The following is a 20,672-nucleotide window of genomic DNA, read 5'->3' on the forward strand; positions in this document are numbered from 1 at the left end:
TGTTGGGAAAGATGGAGGGCACAAGGAGAAGGGGACGACAGAGGATGAGATGGCTGGATAGTGTTCTCGAAGCTACAAACATGAGCCTGACCAAACTGCGGGAGGCGGTGGAAGACAGGAGTGCCTGGCGTGCTCTGGTCCATGGGGTCACGAAGAGTCGGACACGACTAAACGACTAAACAACAACAACAACAATTCCATCAGAAACTTCTGACATTCCCCGACATTCTCTGTGCTCCAACAGCACATACGCAGCTCCAAGCTGAGCTGCGTCTCTCAGGCAGAATCGAAAGCAAGTCTGGAGAGTGACACAGACTGTGACGTGCTTCTCTGTGTCAAGCTCCTCCCAGATACAGGACACCACGGAGTTTTAACCCTGTCAGTTCCAAACTCCACACCCCCTCTTGTCCTGCATCTGGGGACAATAGCCAACAATGCTTTCCCCATACACAGACCCTCACAGAACTCCTCGTGCTTCTGGAAGGTTAATGGTTTTGTGAAACCATCAGTGAGGTTCTTGGCTGAGGGACAGTATTTCAGAGCAACTAGCCCCTCATGAACGCTCTGACATACATTCCGGAAACGTATGTCCAAATGTTTGGTCCTCGCCTTGAACTGCCCAGTCTCAGCCAATTTGAGGCATGGCTGATTGTCTTCATGCACCACAACGGGCAGACAATTCTCTCCACAGATTTCCTCGACCAAACAGACATAGAACTCCAGCTCTCTGCAAACCTCTGATAGCGCACTGAACTCAGCTTCAGTAGATGAAAGCGCTATGAGACTTTGCTTCCGGGACCTCCACCCAACTACTGAGTCCCCAAACTTCACCACTAAGCCTGACACTGATTTGCGGTCCTCAAGGTTAGCCCAATCCGAATCCACCCAAGCGGTCAGCTTGACACCGCCCTCAGCTGACATCTTGAGGCAAAAGTCTTTGTTATCTTGCAGGTAACGTAGCACCCGCTTAATACCATTCCAGGCCTGCACACTAGGACTTGAAGCCTCTCTACTGAGCAGATTGACAGCAAATGCTATGTCTGGTCTGCTCCACTGTGACAGATACAACAGACTACCCAGAGCTGACTGAAAGAGTCCAGTATTTTTGAACACCACGCGTTCTACTTGCTGACACTCCTTCACGTATCCAGCCTCCATGGGTGATCTGGCACCTGCACAATCAGACATCCTGAACTTCTCAAGCAACTGTTCAATCTTACCTTTCTGGCGAAGCAAAAAGCTTCCATCACTTGCTCTTGTGATCTCTACGCCTAGATAGGACTTGACATCTCCAAGCTGCTTTAGCTTGAACCGCTTTCCAAGCTCCTTAGCAAACTTCTCCACCTGTTTACCTGTCTGTGCCATGATCAAGATATCATCAACAAACACCTGAACCACTTGCTGTTGCAAGCCTGAATCTCTAATGTAAAGACAACTGTCTGCAAGAGATCTCTGAAAACCTAGCTCTTCTAAGGCTTCATGTAGACACATATTCCAATTCCTGGCAGATTGGCGTAATCCATAGATGGATTTGTGCAACCGCCACACGACGCCTGGCTCACTGACTTCAAACCCTGGAGGAGGAAGCATGTACAACTCCTCCTGGAGATCTGAGTTCAGGTAGGTGACATCTACATCAAAATGGTTCACCTTCCAACCTCTCTGTGCTGCTATCGCCAAAAGCGTTCTCAAAGTCTCGGCTCTCGAGGTCGGCGAATAGACCTCCGTGAAGTGGACACCCTTCTTCTGTGTGAATCCTCGGGCCACTAACCTCGCTTTATGCTGTGGTTCTCCCGTTTCTGTGGGTTTAAGTCGATAAACCCATCTGCAGCTGACAGCTTGCTTTTTAGCCAGCAGCTGAGTGAGTGAGAACACACCAAGAGACTCCATTGAGTTCATCTCCATCTGCATTGCCTCACGCCATTTGCTAGCTTCTTCCTGAGGCAACTTCTGAACATCCTCAAAGGATTCAGGTTCACACCTAGCCACACCAACCCAAACACTAGTGGCTTCATATCTTTCAGGTGGCTTTCCTTTGGTTGATCTTGCTGACCTCCTCAGCGTGAATTCTGGAACTGCGCCTGATTCACCTGGATCAACCCTACCAACCCCTGTGTCAGAAACCTCCCCCTCTGACCTGCTGCGCCTTTTAGGGCGTACAGCTGGTTCTGCTGGCGAGGACGGCTCACTCCTTGGTTCAGACTTGACAGAGACCTGTGGAGGGGTCCTGGGACTCCCTTTTGGAGAGATACGGAGCCTCTCCCTTGGAGATCCCAGCTCTGGACTCCGTGGCTGTGGACCGTGCACCTCAGCAACAGGTTCAGCCTCGTCCTCCTCTTCCTCATCTGAGTCTAACAGAACATCCGGGTTCCCGTGAAGACGTTTCCACCCACTCTGCTCACAAAACTCAGCACTGCCACTAATGAGCAGCTTAGACTGGTTGCCAGTAGGGTATGCGAAACGCCACGCCTTTGAACCCGGCTCATAGCCTACAAAGATCATCTTCCTAGATCTTGGCTCACCCTTTCTGCGCATGGCCTTTGGAATGAGGACCCAAGCCTCACAGCCAAAAACGTGCAGAAAGTCCACTTTCGGCTTCTTCTGATGCAGTAAGAAATATGGTGTGTTGCCTACACTGGAATTGTACACCCTGTTCTGCAGAAAACATGCTGTCTTATAACTCTCAGCCCAAAAGCGCTGTGGCAAACCCGAGTCTGCCAACATAGCGTTTGCTGCTTCCTGTAGCGTGCAAAACTTCCTCTCTGCAATCCTGTTCTGTTGCGGAGAGTAGGGGGCCATCAATCGATGACGGATACCTTTCTGCCTGAAAAACGATTGCAGTGCAGAACCTGTGAACTCCCCCCCCCCCCCCGCGATCAGATTGAAAGGAAATCACCCTGGTAGAGAACCACAGCTCTACCGCTGTGATCCAATCCCTGATCAGTGCAGCTGCTTCTGACTTCTGTCTAAGCGAGAAAACCCAAGAATGCTTTGAAAAATCGTCAATCAGAACCAGAACCCATTTTGACCCAGCTAAAGAAGGTGTTGGCATGGGCCCTGATAAATCTGCATGCACAAGTTCAAAGTGTTTGCTGGTTCTCCTCTCTGACCTGGGGTATGTGAATGTTGTGACCTTCGATTGCTTACAGGCTTGACAATCTAGGTATCTGTCACATGCCTTGAACCTACACCCAATTGTGTTCTCTGCGGCTCTTTTAACATATGACCACCCTGCATGTCCGAATTTCCTGTGCCACAAGTGTATACAATCATGGTGTGGTGGGACATTTGCACACTGCACTTGGGCGTCTTTGATGGGCTTTCCACTAGCCCCATCTTCCACCAGTCCTATTTTACCACCAGTCCCATTTTCAATAGGCATCTCCACCAGAAAGAGCCTGTCTTTTCTCTCAACACTGTAGATCTTCTTCCCATCCCTGTAGAAGGAACACAAATTGTTAGAAAACAGAATATCAAACCCAGCAGCCATTAGTGCTGGCACACTTAAGAGAGTGGGCAAGCTCGGGGACCACATAAGCTTGCATCTCATAATCTATAAAAGAACAATATAAAGACCCAGATTCAGTCAATGGTCTCTGAGACCCATCTGCTAATGTGACATAGCGTCCAGTTTTAACTGTCTTGCAGTTCCTCAGGAGCCCTCTAGATGTCACCAGGCAATGCAAAGCTCCCGAGTCTATAATAAGAGATAAAGTGTCTCTCTGGCTGTCTTCCAAAGTTGCCATGGCGACGCTTGCACCCCCACTGGGGTCTCTGCCAATGTCCCTCCTGGTTGCCATGGTTGCTGCAAGGCTTCTGCTGGTGTTCTCACGCTTTGCCATCTGAGAACCGCCGCTTATCTGCCTTCCTTGCAGGTGGCTGACCTTGCATTCCAGAGCCTCTCCAGAACAATGCCTTCGCTGTTGGACTTCGCCTCAGAGCACAAACAACTCTTGGAGACTTTGGCTTTCCCAGAGCTCTTGGAACGGCCTGCACCCCCACTCCTGGGTGCCTGGCTGCCTGAGGAACAGACTGCAACTGCCTTCCTCTTCCCAGCTCTCAGCCTCTCTCCTGGACCATCACACAGATGTGTTGAAGCATAGAAACAGCTTCCCAAAACAGTCCCAGCCCCCTCTGGGCTTAGTGCTCTCACTGGGCATCTCTAGCCCCCTCGGGTCTGGCTCCCACTGCGGCCTGTCATGCCGTCTTCAGTGCCTGCCACGCGACCCAGGGCTTCCTCCCTTGGAGCTTTGGCAACAGCCAAACCTCAACGCTGGCCCTTAAAATGGCTAGCACCCTTTGCTCTCTCTCCAGAGCATCAGCCACGTCTGCTTCACAAGCTTCCACTGCTCCTGCAGACTTCTCAATGGGCCTGGCAAAGACTGTTTCAGCTTGTGTACACTCCCAAAGCTGCCTTTCTGCCAGCCAGTAGTACATGCGCTTACTCCAGTCTTCCCAATTGGCTCCATGCAGTCTTTCACCGGGGTAGCTCTCATGGCCTTGCTGTGCAGCAGCTATCTTCCTCCCCCCCCCCCAGGGGGCTTTAAGCATACTCACACGCTTGCCAGCAAGCTGGACCTCCGAAGCAGCCGTCTCTCTTGGCTTTTGGCTCCGCTCTCCAGCATTCCTCACTGCCCTTCCTGGCAGGAGCTTTCAGCAACGCCACGCTGGCAGTCTTCCTCCCTTCTCACACTTGTCAGGAAACGCGGAACCTCCATAACCTATGCCTTTGCGCAAATAAATCCTGCGTCCAGTCAGGCTTCCCTGCGTGGCTCTGCTAGGGAGCTGACCTGGCAGGAGAGCAGAGTAGCAGCGGTCCTGCGTCCGTGTGAGATGAGGGATAAATCAAGTCCAAAGACAGTTCGGTTCTTATCTCTAGAAGCGTTTATTTACAAAGCAGTAATTCCATCAGAAACTTCTGACATTCTCCGAAATTCTCTGTGCTCCAACAGCACACACGCAGCTCCAAGCTGAGCTGCGTCTCTCAGGCAGAATCAAAAGCAAGTCTGGAGAGTGACACAGACTGTGACATGCTTCTCTGCGTCAAGCTCCTCCCAGATACAGGACACCACGGAGTTTTAACCCTGTCAGTTCCAAACTCCACATCTCGTAAGGTAACTGTTTCCCCTTCGTGCACCCAGGTCTCCGATACACAAGAGAGGTTGACCGCCTGCGAGGTAAAGAAATCTCGCAGGGTGGCGGTCTTGTTGCCTATAGACCTGGCATTGCACAGCACCAGTGATGGAGGTGAGTAATCCTTGCTCACCCTACCCTCGTCCCTCGGGATGGGGCGCAGATTGGAAAGGGTACGAGCATATCCGTATCTCGATCCCCTTCGCCTATAACATCTGCCCCCACCACCATACTTCCCTCGCCCCTCCACGGTAGCAATCCCAAGCCTCATACTAACCTCCAATAGATGGCAATTGATGTTATTCTTTCCCAGCCTAGTTATTCTGTTTATAGTATCAACAACTCGATAACTCTAATTAGTCGAGTAGAACAAACCAGCTAAACATCAGCTACCTCTCTGATTGTATTATATTCTTTGTCAGCCTACTATTCTAATATCAAACAAACCAATTAATTAAATTAAAAAATAAACCCCAAAACATTCCACAGCTAAACAGAACTGCCATATAACGTACATTAAGGGAAGAAAAAACACCTAAATAGCAGGAGAACAAAAATCAAACATCTAACAGTAAGCAAGCAAAACTTAAATATTATCATGGAACAATGAACTATAAAAAACTAAAACAAATGGCAAAGGAGGGGGGGAGGGTGGAAATGAAAGAAAAGAAAAGAAAAGAAAAAAGGTTCTTGTAGCAGATGAAGTTCTTGTAGCATCACGCGCCAGCTCGAGTCTACTCGAATGATCTCTGAATGATCTCTGAATCTGCCAACCTGAACAACCAGGCGACATCAGGGGATGGGCAAAGGAAGGCAGGGCAGGCTCAGTAAATGCCCTGTTTGATGTCAATGCCATGCCCGATGGTCTCTCAGGGGGCCCTCCTCTTGCTGTTGCGCTGGCACTTGTAGTGGCAGAGAAAGTGTTCCTCTTGGCATCAGGAGTCCTCTGGTTTCCCCCGCAGCTGGTGTTCTCAGGGCCACAGGATGATACCTCTCCTCTGCTACAACCAGCTGCCAGCCCTGTGGCTTAAGAGTCTCTGGCGTCTTGAGGGTGGAACCCCCCTCTCTGGCTTCCCTAGGTGTCTTTCAATTGAGTCCTCTGCAGAGGAATATATCTTGACCCAGGCTCCATGCCGAGCACTCAACCAGTCTGTCTCAGTCCAGGAGCACCGCTGGCATGCAGGGCAGCCAGACCCACAGGTGGGAGGACAGAGCAGGCACACAGCACAGTTGGGCCCACAAGCCAAGAGGGCAGAGGCAAGCACAAGCGGAACACTCCTGCAACACAGTTTCACCTCCCTTAGTTCATTTAAAACGCCGAGTCAAAGCTTGAGTCAGAGTCAGTTCGGAAAAAGTTCAGAAGATTAATTAAATTGTTTAGAGTTATGAGTCCTTGAAATAGGCTGGGCGGTGGCTGTTAAGCTGTTCAACTTCGTTAGATCTAATTTACAGTGCCAACTTCACAAGTTGTCAGATATAAAACCCCAGGTTGCCAAACTTTTGATAAGAAGAGGGTTAAAAGATTATAAAGTTTAAAAAGTTTAAAGGAGTAGGAGCCCCCAACATATAATTGATGTCTCTTCATCTCTTAATCGGTGGCTTCCTTCCACTCCTCCAACATCACAGCACCGCCATTTGGCTGTTTCAGTCCTCTAGTCACCGTTTGTGAAGGACTTCTTCATTACACCATCTGTTGCCTCCAGCTCCACCATTTCATTCTTCTGTTCTGGCAATCCTTCATCCATATTGTTTTCCAAAGTCTCTTTGTCCTCTTTAATTCCACTTCCCATTTCATTCTTCTGTTTTCTTAGCTTTTGGGTGGTTGCTTCCGTACCCATCTCTGCTGTTTCTCCTTGTTAAAATGTTATATATACAAACACACATACATACATACACACACAGACACACACCAATTGCTCAGTGTTCCTCCATCCCTCCATTATTCCTAAAGCCACAGTTATCTCAGTTTTCCACCATCTCCATTTTACTCAAACTTCTGCCATTGAAGGAAAGGCTAGTGGAAGTCAGGGGAACGTCTGTTTCAAACTTCTTCCCCTTCCATTCCTTAACTGTGATAAAGGATGTGAAGCCTTCAAATATTGCATAGTGCCTCCACACAACCTATTTCACTCCTGATACCTTGCGTGGTCCACGTTCCGGGTTCCGGGTTCAATGTAGTGATTTAGAAGAGATATTTTATTAACAAGCACACATGTACAGTATCCATCAAAGAAACTTAACATTCTTCAACTGGAGAAGCTGATAGCCTTGCTCTTAGGAGTCTACTCATCTTAAAGATACAATAACATAGCATGGGGGGTGTTAGAAGGGGGCTGCAGAAGAGGGAAAGAGGAGGAGGTGTGGGAATGTGTGTGTAAGGGAGATTTGAGAAAAGGAAGGGGAGGGGAAGGAGAAAAGGGAGCAAGAGTAAGAATGGGGATGCAAAGGAAAGTTGTCAAAAAGGAGGGAGTAAGTAGGCATTAGGAGAGGGATGAAGATGAAAGCAGGGGCATGAAAGAGCCAAAAGAAAAGGAGGAGATGGGGTGAAGGGGGAAATGGATGCAAAGCAGAGCTGCAGAAAATAAGAGAGAATTGGCTTCAGAAATGGAGCTGCGAAGGTGAAAAGAGACCTCAGTAGCTGCATGGGATGAGATGGGAAGGGAAGGGGAAATGCTAGGGGGTTCATGTGTCAGGAGTGGCCAAGGGGTCACCGAGTGCAGGAAGCAGGGGTGCAGCCCCTAATATTTTCCTATTTTTTTATGTGTTGCAACGGGGAACAGCACAGAGTTTATACGGATGGGGATGTGCTATAATCCCTATTATAGCCTCTTGATTGAGCTCTTTGACTCCTTCTGGCAGCTGAAAACTGAATGCCCTCAGCAGGCTGGTCAGGAAGATGAATATTTCGATCTTTGCCAGCTGCATTCCCAAACAAATGCGTGCCCCTGAGGAGGAGACAAGAGGAAGGCAGCAAGTGAGCAATAATTTACTTTCCCAGGTTCATTGCTTTGTAGCTATAAGCATTCTGCATAACACTTTGGCAAAATAGACACAGTTAGGATAGGGAAAACATCAAGGCTGCTGTCACTTTCTAGCCTGGTCAGTGCTAACCTTCCTTTCTTCTTGCTATAATTATGTTTTGTTCTGTAATTTGAAGTTCCCTATCTCATATCAAGGAAGATACATTCAGGAAGAGGATGGATTGAAGATGAAGGGTCCTGTGGGAGGGGCAGGGCAGAGTGGATCTCCCAGGGCTAGAAGCCAGTGTAAGAGGGTCTAGCTCCCAGTGAGAACTGGGATGGCTCACTTTTCTGTGTGCAGAATAAGGGTGAAGATTTAATTTTGATAGAGGACTCTGTGATTTCCTTTATTTCTTTTCTATTTTTTCTTTCCTAATCATTTTTCTATTTTCCCTTTTAGATTAGTATGATTTTTTTGTGTCTTATATATAAAGCTTTTTAATAAAACTTGATTTTAAAAAATGAAAGGAAAACTTTGGTCAACTTGGTAGGAACTAGCATTGCTGCCTGAAGAGAAGTTGGGTGGCTTGCAGTGGTGATGTGTGACAGGGAACAGCACTATCCTGGTGCTGGCAGTGCTGCCTCTCTCAGGGACAGGGCAGGGGTGGCAAATGTTGGGAGGTGCAGATGGAGACCACATAAGTGTATGTGCATGTGTGGGTCCCAAGCCACCAACCTAGAGATCCCCTTAACTTGCCAGTGCTTTGCCCCATTCTGCTGACCAGCAGTGCCCACTCCCTCCTGTGCTGCTGCTGATGTCATTTCCTGGAAGCAGACCAGTAAGCACATCTACAGATAACAACGTAGCTTGGTCTTCTGCGTTTACCTGCACCAAATGGCAGATATTCTTCTCTGTTCACGAATTGTCCATCCTTGTCCAAAAAATGATTTGGGTTGAACTCTGCAGGTGTCTCCCATCGTGTTGGATCAAGAAGAACAGAGCGTAGATCGGGAGCAATAATAGTCCCCTGCAAATAAGAAACAAGTGACTTGGAATGCGTTCACATCAATACTTTTTTTTATTGTCCCACACTATCCCAAGACTAATCATTGCAGAGACTGATCTGAATTATTATTATTATTATTATTATTATTATTATTATTATTATTATTATTATTTTGGTGGGTGGCTTTGTATTCTTCACCTTGAAAAACTTTCTGTACTGGCAGGAACACAAGAGGACTTTCCGCCACCTCTTTTAAAATGAAAGCTCACAACCAGGCGGAGACTTCTGGCCACTACATGCTCCTCCCCTGCCACAATTGCCCCATGGAATGGCACTTGCTGATGGTGAAACATGTCTGCAGATGGAGCTCCTGCTCTTGCCCTTCAGATTTTTGAATAGACAGGAAGTTCCTGTATGGCTGGCTGCATCTCTCAATATGAAACCTTCTGCTGCTCTTTGCTCTTGGGCTACAAGAGTGCAGCTGTATCACACTGTTATACCTTGGGAATGAGAAAACCACGCAGCTTGAAATCCTTTGTACATTGCCTAGGGAACCCCAAAACACCAATAGGTCTAAAGCGCTGCATTTCATGAATCACAGCATTGGTGTAGGGCAGTTTCTTCTTATCTTGATAGCAGATTGAGTGAGCAGAACCTATGACATCTTCTATTTCCTTGTGCATTTTATCTGAAGAGAATGACGGAAACAGAAGTTTTATTGTGAATACTGCATTTTATTTCAGATGGACATTTAATTCCCTTGAACATATTCCATAAATCTCTGTGAAAGAGTCCCAGTTTCTTGCATTTTTAGGTCACCTGGTCCTCCAAAGAGCTCGTCTGTGTACATGGGTCTTCCCCACTCTAGATCCCAGGTGTGAAAAGGCTGAAAGTGAAGCTCATCGCAGTTGTTTCTGGTTACCAGAGCTGGCTGGATTTGCTGAAGGGCTGGGATCAAAGGCTGTCATATATTCATTATCCACGCCCAGCCCTCAATATTTCCTACTTAGTTTCACTAATACTCATTTCCTCACCTGATCTTTGTCTAGCGTCACTCATATAAAGGTAAAGGACCCCTGGATGGTTAAGTCCAATCAAAGGAGACTATGGGGGTGCTTCGCTCATCTCACTTTCAGGCCTAGGGAGCTGGCGTTTATCCACAGACAGCATTCAGGGTCATGTGGCCAGCATGACTAAACCACTTCTGGCACAACTGGACACCATGATGAGTGCCAGAGCACACAGTAATGCTGATTACCTTCCCACCGCAGCACTACCATTGCACTGGCATGCTTTCAAACTGCTACGTTGGCAGAAGCTGGGACAAGGCAACAGGAGCTCATCTGTCTTATGGATTCGAACTGCCAACCTTCTAATCAGCAATCCCTAGAGGCTCAGTGCTTTAGACCACAGTGCCACCCGCATCCCTCATGTAATGGAGCACGGAGAGGCAGGAATGAGGCTCAGTCACTTATCTCACAGCAGGGGCATTCTTGTACATTTGTTGCATAAAGAAACTGCTAGCACATTTGCATAACAAAACAGGCTGTGGTATGGTATCAAACTGGAGGGGAGAGGGGGATGTGTTGATTCCTGCATTGCAGGGGGTTGTATTAGAAGACCCTTGGGGTCCCTTCCAACCCTACTATTGTAGGCTTCCTTATGAAACCTTTAAAGAACTATGCTCCACCCTAGTGGTCAAGAGAAGCCCTGGCTCTCCTCTCTCACCTTGGATATCTGGATGACTTGCCAGGAGGAGAAGTGCCCATTTCAGAGAACACGTAGTTGTGTCCGACCCTCCTACAAAGAGGTCAAAAATGCACTGGGCCAAGTTTTCTTCATCATAGGTGGACTCTGGGTCATTCCTGCTCTGGTGTTGAAAATGGGGAAAGTGACATGTCATTTACATGCATTACATTCTGTCCTTCAGCACTTTATCTTCCTTCCCCCACTTATTACCATACCAGGGTGGCCACACATGCTTTATGAGAGGTGGGGTATCCTCTTATAGTGCCTAAGGTGAAATGGGAAGCTGCTGCCACCCCCACCCCCCTTACTGTTGCTGCCCTCACTCGCTGGATCATCACCTTTTCGTGGTGAGTGGGCTTGCACATTCCTATGACCGTTGTGAGTGAAGCCATTGGGAATCTCGTACTCCCAGCAGGGTCACCCAAGGCGGTAAGGTCAAAGGGGAGGAGCTAGACAAAGAATGACCCAAGAAGTCATCAATGGCAGAACAGGTGGGTGATAACAAGCGGTATGTTACAACGGCTGTAAAGGTGGATGAAGGCTGCAGCAGATAAGAATTTACCGGTTGCCATGAGAACTCATGCCATCAGAACAGAGCCTTACTGCGAAGACTGTTCATTGGTCAGAGTGCACTGATTTACAGACATAAAACAAATTCACGTACAGGCATCTTCCAAAAAACCCATCCCAAACCCAAACACCAAAAGTTCCATGGTGATCAGCATATGGTAACAGGGGCAGGATTGTGAAATCTGGAAGCCCTTAGTCATGAAACAGCACATGGGCGGAGGATACAGATTCAGTCATTGTGACTCAAGGAACAAGGCAGTTGAGCAGCTCGGCAGCTGTATCCATGACTGAGCAGCCCTTTTTAGGATCTACTCTGCTCACTCCAAAATGGGGGAGGGGCTAGAAAAGGGCCCTAAACATAGTCTGCCTCTCTTTTTCCCTGACTGGATTACCACGCCCAGTGGGGTCACCACCCAGCGGTGGTAAAAGACAATTGAACTTTGGAACATGGAATATATGGTCAGATATAACACAGATAATGAGCATCCTGAACACAGAACTGCCATCATTGCAAGAGAGATGTGACGTTTTAACATCAATATTGCAGTGCTTCAAGAGACTCAAAGAGCAGGCAAGGGACAACTGAAGGAAGAAAAAGGAGGCTACACATTCTTCTGGAAAGGTCTATCGGAACAAGAAGGTCAAATACATGAGGTAGGCTTCACTATCAAAAACAATCTTGTAAAGCTCCTGTCAGAAGTCCCTACCAGACTTCTGCTAAACTCACCAAAAGCCAACAGGCTACTATTACCAACACACTTTTTTGACAGAAAAATAAATTTCAAACTTCATGGAGGCATCCTCAGTTTAGTTTAAGAATATTTTGTTTTGGATTTTCTGTTTTCTCAGTCCACATTTGAATGTCAGATAAACATCAATCCAAAAAATGCTCCAAAGCAAGACCCCATAATACACTTAAGTTTCCACTCCTTTACACTCACATTTCCTAGACATTTCTATATTTGCTTATGGATGGATGTCAACCCACTTGAGAAATATTTGGAGGGAACTCAATGCGATTTTCAACTGAGATTCAGAAAAAAAGATACACTGCTACCTCAGTTTTTGAACAGCTTAGTTCCCGAACAACTTGGAACTTGAATGCTGCAAACCTGGAAGTCAATGTTTCGGTTCACGAACTTTGCTTTGGAAGCAGAATGTGCTCCTGAGCTTCCATTTTCACTGTTGCGCTGCTAATTTGTCCCCCCCCCCCCATTGTAATCAAAGCCTTCCATTTCCGATTGAAGTGTCCTGAGGTGATATTTGGAGCTTATATTTGGTGCTTTTGTTTTTGCTATTTTTTTTACGTTTTTGTTTGTGTGGCTTTTTCATTTTTGTGACTGTAGCTTGTTCTTCATTTTATGAATGATTGATTGATTGCGTGACTACGGAAATGGATAAAAACCCACCATCCAAACAATGACTATCATCAGCACAGGTAAGAAAGAATTTTAATTTTAATTGTTGTCATCCACAATACTGTATTATTTATTTTATAGTACAGTACAGTGATTACTGCTTTCATTTTATGGATCAATGGCCTCATTAGATAGAAAAATTCACGTTAAATTGCTGTTTTAGGGGTTGTTTATAAAAGTCTGGAATGGATTCGTTTTCCATTACTTTCTATGGGAAAGCATGCCTCAGTTTTGGAACACTTTGATTTTGGAACAGACTTCTGGAACGGATTAAGTTTGAGAACCAAGGTACCACTGTCCTGGTTTCCAGGCAAGGGATTAGTATTCACATATAACAGGGAATATAATGATTCCTTGAATGAGCTGCCTACAGTTTTGAAGCAGATACTCATTTTCATTCACATTTGTACATGAAAATATCTATCCTTTCCTAGCTATTTTAGTAGATGCCTATGGAAGGATGTCAACTCACTTTAGCAATTAAAATGACTATGAGGAAATTGGGGGGGGGGGGGCAGAGAGAGATATTGGTGTCCTGGCAAGAGATTAGTATTCACTTATATTTATTTTTTTATTTTCATCCCCCCCCCCTATTTTCCCCTCCCCGAAAAGAAAACCAGCCCTCCCACCCACGCCTCCAGACTTTCCTCAGCTCCTCTCTCTGTTCACTCATAACATGGAATACAATGATTCCTTGGATGAGCAGCGTTCGGTTTCAAGCAGATACTTACTTTCTCCATCTGAAATAGATAGAAATCAATGAGATCCTGTGGCTCATACAGAGACTGATTCTCCTTATGCTTCTCGAGCTCCTCCTTTGCAAATGAACGCACCATCTCTGTGCAGGACAAGGCCTTCTTGTGGGGCCCTGGGAGATGTTTCATGAGCCATGGGAGCATTTCATAAAGCTAAAGGAAAGATAGCAGAAATGCTGACATTACCATGAGGAAGCTTGTTCAAACCATTTGTGCTTTGGAATTGCACTTATAAAACATGATCTGCATTATTCTTCAGGGCTAGCATATTAGTTTGAGTCTCACTAAGAAGAAAGAAGGTGTCTATAGCTTCTCTGGAATCCCACAATGATTGGATTCTGTGAATTATCCCTCCCTGAAAATGTGAAAGCAAACTATGGCTCAAAATATTTTTCCAGCTCCCTGGCATAATTTCAAAACTGGGCACTATCTCAGGACCTCTCCTGGAACAAGTTAGTGCCCGTTTGTGGTAGTTGGAGGTGGGTGGAGAATAGGGATGGGGGGAAATTCAAGTACGGTAAGTTTCATGAGTACTTTTTTTTTTTTTACAGATTAGGAATGGAGGTAGAAATGTGGAGAACTGAACTTAAATTTGAGGAAAGGGTTTAGTTGATCATACAGAAGGGGGCTGCTTTCCTCAGCAATAGCAATAGTGCTTGAGTTGCTGGTCTCTCTTTCATTAAAAAAAAAATTCCAGCCAATTGGTGGCTGCAGGGGCCTCACCATGGATGCCATCATGATTGCCACTGCTAGGTGGGTATAGAGTAGACACATTTAGTTTCCTATGATGGCAACAAAACGATGTAATTCCCTTCTTGAGAAGATTATTTTGTTCACCTCTGTTCCCTTTGGTGGGCTCTAGATGACCTGTTCTCAAGGTCATTTTTCCATTTTTGTCCCATCTTCCCTCTAAAAAGTCTCCTGTGGTGGACAAAGTCTTCTTTTGTTGTTTTTTTATGGGGGGTTTTGGTGTGTTTTTTATCTCAATGATAATCATGAGCAATTGATCAGGCTGTGAGATAGTAAGTGGCCCTTATCTCAGATCAATTTAAACCTGATCTCACTTCTCCAACCCTCTATCAGAATATTGATTTGTGGTATTAAGGCCCTTGGGAGGTATTAAAGCCCTTTGGCAGGAATGGAAATGACTACTCACAGCATAACCAAAGCTACATATAAATTGTAGGATAAATTCTATGGCTTCTATCAGCTTCTGGAACCGTTCATCTTCAAGAGCAAACCGGTGTCCAAAAGCCACAGCACATATCACGTTGGAGACTGAAGTAGCGATGGGCAAGGAGGGGTCAAGTGGCTGTCCTGCAAAATAAAATTATACTAATGTTAGGTCAGCTGGTCCAGTTCATACTGAGAGTGGGAGTTCATGGTGGCCAAGAGAAACTGCTGGGATCTCCATTAGGAACCAAGAGAAGCTTATCACATTCCTTTCAGTGTATCTGAAGAAGTGTGCATGCACACGAAAGCTCATACCAAGAACTAACTTAGTTGGTCTTTAAGGTGCTACTGGAAGGAATTTTTTTGTTCTTTCTAAAATGGACAGAGGTAGTACACAAATAAATCTTCATATGCCAGCTCAGCACCATCACTGAGCATCACATACCCTTTGAACGTGCAAAAGCCTCCACGAGGTGATGGGCCTCCTCTGCTACTTGCTGCTCCATGCCTTTCTTTTCCCGCCACAGCTTCTGCAGAGTGACTACAACAAAGCGTCTCTGTTGCCTCCAGGTGTGACCATTTGATAATGCAATACCTATGGAAAATCAGTGAGAAACAACAACAATCATAGGTAAAGGTAAAGGTACCCCTGCCCATACGGGCCAGTCTTGACAGACTCTAGGGTTGGGCGCCCATCTCACTCTATAGGCCGGGGGCCAGCGCTGTCCGCAGACACTTCTGGGTCATGTGGCCAGCGTGACAAGCTGCATCTGGCGAGCCAGCACAGCACACGGAACGTCGTTTACCTTCCCGCTAGTAAGCGGTCCCTATTTATCTACTTGCACCCGGGGGTGCTTTCGAACTGCTAGGTTGGCAGGCGCTGGGACCGAGCAACGGGAGCGCACCCCGCCGCGGGGATTCGAACCGCCGACCTTTCGATCGGCAAGGTGCTGAGGCTTTAACCCACAGCACCATCCGTGTCCCTAACAACAATCATACCTCGGGTTAAAGTCGCTTCGGGTTAAATCTTAAATCTTTTCAGGTTGCCTCTCACGGCAACTCGGAAGTAACAGAACAGGTTACTTTAGGGTTTTGCCACTCGCTCATGCGCAGACGCTCAGAATGACGTCACAGGCATGCTCACTTTACAGTATCAGCAAAAAGTGAGATTTCTCGACAGCTCTACCGTTTTGATTTTTGAAGAGAAAACTGGTATCTGATACAGTGTGATGTTGACAAGTTTAGATCTTTCCATGGAAGGCCATCACGATCAAATTTCACTTCTCTCTATCAAGCTTCTGGTGATGCTATTGGGAAAAGAATGGAAGTGGTGGAAATGGAAGGAGCTTTTTTCTTTCTCTCTTGCTAAATTAGGGTGCTGAAGCCAGGTTTTCATGGACCCAAACGAATGTGTCATTTGATAGCATGAGAACTAGCCACTCTGAATGACCTCAGCCCCTAGGTGTTGGCTCCTAGGTAATGCATTTCCCGTTGTGTGCAGCAGTAATAGAGAACCTTTGTTCTGTTTTTCAGGACAGCCCTTTAAATTCTTATTCTTCACTACTTACCCTTTCCTTTCATCAGAGTTCTAAGGAAAGGAGTCTCTGGTCGCTCGTCTAATTCTTCAGAGTGGTCAATGAGCGCTTCTTTCACTGCTTGGAATCCAGACAGTACTACAATGGGTAGATGTCCAAACCATATGGTGTAAATATTTCCATGTTGCTTTCCCAGCTTCCATTTGGGTCAAAAGAGAAGAGAGGAATGATGTGTTCAAAAAATGCAGTTGGATATTTCAACTTAATACGAGAACGTCATCCTCCCTCACCTCTTCAGTTTCTCACTATGTGCAGTTCTCTTGCTAGCATCCTTTCCCCTTCCCTCCCTCCCTCCCTCCCTCCCTCCCTCCCTCCCTCCCATAATTCCAACCCATTTGTTTTACTCCCTCCGAGCCATGTTGCCTCTGCCTAGGATCAGAGCAGCAGAGACACTTCATAGTAACCAGCCCTCCTGCGACAGACAAGAAGATGCACAAATCGTTGCCAGAAAATGATCTTGCCACAGTCTTTGTGTGTGCAGGGATGTGGAACCTGTAGCCCACCAGATGCTTTTGAACTAGCACCCCCACCATCCCTGACTATTGGCCATGGTGGTTGGGGCAGATGGGCATTGTAGTCCAAAACATCTGGAGGGTACCAGGTTGGCATAGGCTGGATTAGAGCCCTGAGTCAGCTTTCAGACCCACGGTGGGTCACAGCAGGAGCATCACCACCATGCAAATATATGGCAAGGAATTCAGATGATACATGTCTGGGCTAGAGAATATTACCAATTCCAATGTTTTAAAAGTTAATATGTTCATATCCGATGGTTGAGTAATTTTGTATTTTTTGAAAAGTTTTCGCTGGAAAAAGGCTCATAATTGTATTTAAGAAACAAACAAATAAACTAAACTATGGTCTGACAAAGAGTAAATGCTTGCGGAGGAGGCAATGGAAAGGTGCCTGTTCTGTTTGTCTCTTGTCTTCTCTAGTTACACGTGAGCTGCTGCTGAGAAAGGCTGGTGTGCTCCTGCTTCATTGCCAGTTGAACTTGTTGCCCTTCCGTCTGTTGGAAGGGGAGAAGTACACAGCATTCTAGGCCAGGGATGTCCAACAGGTAGATTGGGGTGTGTCTGTGGTAGATCTTGTGGGGCCCCTGAACCCCCCTGAAAGCTCAAGAACTTTGGCTCCCTAAAAATGCTCAACAAATTTGGTAGATCACCGCCAGTTTTTTATAGTGGGAGTAGATCTCAGTCTCTTGAAAGTTGGACATACCTGTTCTAGGCCATGTTGCAGCATGCAGTAGAACAAAAGGAAGACAAGATCAAGAAGATACTGTAAGAAGCTGTTATATTAATTCAGCTTCTTGTGTTACACAATGTGTTTTGGAGATAAGTGCCCTTCAACCAGCTACCAATTAGTTTCTGGACCCAATTCAAAGTGCTGGTTTTGACCTAAGAAGCCTTAAATGGCTCAGAACCACAATACCTCAAGGACCGCCTCTTTCGATATGATCTTACCCAGACCCTGAAATCATCTTCTGAGGCCCTTCCTTGTGTTCCTCCTCCATAAGAGTTCCAGAGACAAGGCAACACAAGAATGGGCCTTCTCTGCAGTGACTCCCCGTCTGTGGAATGCTCTCGCCAGGGAAGTTCACCTGGCAAAACCTTCCTTTTTAACTAGGCCTTTGGTTGATTTCATTGACATCCTATGCCCTTTTAAAATCTTATTTTTTTCTGTCGGGGCGTATTATTGGGTGGTTAATAATAATAATAATAATCCAATTAACAAAACAATTGGAATATAGAAATTTTCCATATAGAAAGTTACATTTGTTACTCAACAATTATACAGTGGTACCTCGGGTTACATAAGCTTCAGGTTACATACACTTCAGGTTACAGACTCTGCTAACCTAGAAATAGTACCTCGGGTTAAGAACTTTGCTTCAGGATGAGAACAGAAATCGTGCTCTTCTGGTGCGGCAGCAGCAGGAGGCCCCATTAGCTAAAGTGGTGCTTCAGGTTAAGAACAGTTTCAGGGTAAGAACGGACAGTTTAAGAGGCTAATGTTGGAGTAAATTAGCCTCCCGAGTTTTCCCAGGCGATGGGAAAATGCTGCCTCGTCCGCAGTTGCCAATAAATCACCCCCGAGTTCGAAAGAAGGAGGGGGTGGGGGCACTGGACGGAAAGCCCTCGAGTGAGTTTTTGGATCTCCTGGACGCTACTTCTGATTGTGATCCTAGTTGCATTGCTCAAGATAAATAATTGGAGAAGAGTAAATGCATATGTTTCGAGCGAAGGAAAGGGTGTACTGATTGCTAATTAAATCGACCACTGAGAAGCTGAATGACGGGTTGGACTGAACAGAAGACTACATCAAATAATCACAACTATGTCGGTATGTTGAAACGGATCGGAAAGGGACTTTTCACTTTTTCAATATGATTTACCTAACAACCCCTCCCCAAGAAGAACCGCCACATGACTGATAGTAAGTGAGATGGGAAAATCAACTGTGTGGAAATAAAATTATCAACTAAAGGCTCTGTTTTGTGGAAGATCTGGAAAGGTAACAAAAGGCTTTTGGATGACGCAGTTCTAATTGGGAACCGCCATTATGAGACATACTTTGTTGCAAGATTTACAGTCAAAGGGGGAGGGAGCCACTGTTCTGTTATCATATCTGAATTCTACGTTTGATTTGGCAAGAACTCCCCTGGAAAGGCTGATTTATGGAGCAACTGGTCTGGGAAAGTTAATGAGCAGACGCTTAGACTGTATTTTATGGGAACTGCTGAAATGGTGCCTGCCGTTTGAATAGGACTTTTGGATCAGCCTGAAAATCCACACAGGACTATGATAATGTTTGCTTCAACTCGCTTGTGGAGATAACTCAGAGGTTATTAAGAAGAAAAATGTTAACAGCAAGAAGATTGGAAGACGGAATTTGTACAGGATAACAACAAAGAGATGGAAAGATGGGACTTGTGAACATCAAAGCAGAGGAAATATGAGATGATTGGACCCTTTCTGAACTCGAAGCATGGGTACCCTCCAACAAAAAATTTAAATTCCGCTAAATATTTGGAGTTTCTTATGTATTGGTATAATTTGGAATTAATGTGATATGATTGGTTTGTTAACTGGAAATTTAATAAAAATTATTTAAAAAAAAAGAATGGACCTCCGGAACAAATTATCTACTTAACCCAAGGTACCACTATATTCCAATTCAACAAAACAAGTGATTTCCCACTCACCCAATATCAATGTTTATAACTCGAATTACATCCTATTGCATTTTAAAGTTCCATCTTATCTAATTTGATCCTCTCTAACATGTTTCTTAATATATTCTGCTGTTTTCTTACAGTTTAAACCCCACTGTGGTCTTTGCATATGGGAAATAACTTTTTATATAGACCAGAAAGGTTTTCTAATCTTCCTTAAAAGATTCTAAATTTGTATCTTTTATCAATTTTTGCCATCTCTGCATATTCCAAGATTTTCATAAAGCATTCTTCCTTTGAGGGTGTTCTCTCCTCCTTCCTCAGTTTAACAGCATACAATAAATATTTTTGATCTGTAGTTTTTAATGCGTATTTTCAACTTTTATATGGTTTTGTGCTTTGCAATATTAATAATAATACTATTTAAATTATTACTATTATTTGTATTGCTTACAGCTTCTGACAACGGAGGCTTATGGCATTTACCATTTTAACCAATGCTATCATCGAAGCAGAAATATCACAATTGTTGGGGGAAATAGATAAAACAATTGCTGGCATCAGACTGAGTTATTACTAAGCAATAAGTACCTGAATGAGAGTATTTTCATCAATCTTGAATCCAAACCTCCATATGGCTCCAATGAGCGGAAGCTGGAGAAGTCCTGGAGGATAATGCCTGTGTGACCAGAGCTGTTTCAGGTAGTGCAGAATCAGAAGAGCCACCAGCAGAGCAATCAAAACTGCCCATACCTCCATCCTTCTCTTGCTGTCTCTTTCTCCTTAATTTTTTCTAGGTTGCCTGGTCAGGTTCAACTCTCTTTATCTAAGGAGTTTTTGCTTTCCTGAAAGACATCGGCAGTATTGTCTGTTTTTATATGCTCAGTTATTAAAAACAAATAAGCAACAATGGGTGCAACACCATTTGTAAGTAGCCTTGGAATGTGATACAATCAAACAATAGTACAATCAAATGCTATAATCATTTTAATATGTGTCACACAGATGTGACGAAGTGTGCTTTATATCAGGCACATTGAACTCCCAAGAGACTGTGATCTTCTTCCAATACCCCGAGAGTCATCTGGTATTTAATATGGATATATTTCCCTCTTATGGATTTGCTACTCCTTGTAA

The 20,672-nt window shown here is 45.3% G+C and overlaps 2 protein-coding genes across 3 annotated transcripts in view; both read right to left on the reverse strand.

Annotated features, from left to right (window-relative positions):
• The window catches only part of LOC144324924 (cytochrome P450 2J2-like), a 49,375-nt gene extending 44,389 nt beyond the window's left edge, over positions 1-4,986 (reverse strand). For both annotated transcript variants that reach the window (XM_077929670.1, XM_077929669.1), the window contains exon 1: positions 4,558-4,986. The gene's annotated coding sequence lies outside the window, so the exon portion shown is untranslated. The remainder of the gene's footprint in view (positions 1-4,557) is intronic.
• Positions 4,987-7,879: 2,893 nt separating this feature from the next.
• LOC114598077 (cytochrome P450 2J5-like) lies at positions 7,880-20,294 on the reverse strand. Its single transcript, XM_077930888.1, has 9 exons — positions 20,127-20,294; positions 16,334-16,496; positions 15,211-15,360; positions 14,749-14,909; positions 13,569-13,745; positions 10,829-10,970; positions 9,601-9,788; positions 8,980-9,121; positions 7,880-8,078 (listed from the first exon to the last, which is right to left on the reverse strand). The coding sequence occupies exons 1-9, from the start codon at positions 20,292-20,294 to the stop codon at positions 7,891-7,893; spliced, it is 1,479 nt and encodes a 492-aa protein (XP_077787014.1). The 3' UTR covers positions 7,880-7,890.
• Positions 20,295-20,672: the final 378 nt, after the last annotated feature.

The sequence above is a fragment of the Podarcis muralis genome, chromosome 6 (genome assembly GCF_964188315.1).
Source record: "Podarcis muralis chromosome 6, rPodMur119.hap1.1, whole genome shotgun sequence".
In the NCBI taxonomy this organism is placed as follows: domain Eukaryota; kingdom Metazoa; phylum Chordata; class Lepidosauria; order Squamata; family Lacertidae; genus Podarcis; species Podarcis muralis.

Bases quoted from the DNA above. Each gene is read 5' to 3' on its own strand.
- LOC114598077 (XM_077930888.1), bottom strand. From the start codon at position 20,294: ATGGAGGTATGGGCAGTTTTGATTGCTCTGCTGGTGGCTCTTCTGATT. The intron at 13,746-14,748 runs GTGAGTAGTCAT...TCTTTCCTTTAG, and splicing joins TATGTAGCTTTGGTTATGCT to CTTTATGAAATGCTCCCATG. The intron at 9,789-10,828 runs GTGAGAGAGGAG...CATTCTCTTCAG, and splicing joins AAGTCATCCAGATATCCAAG to ATAAAATGCACAAGGAAATA.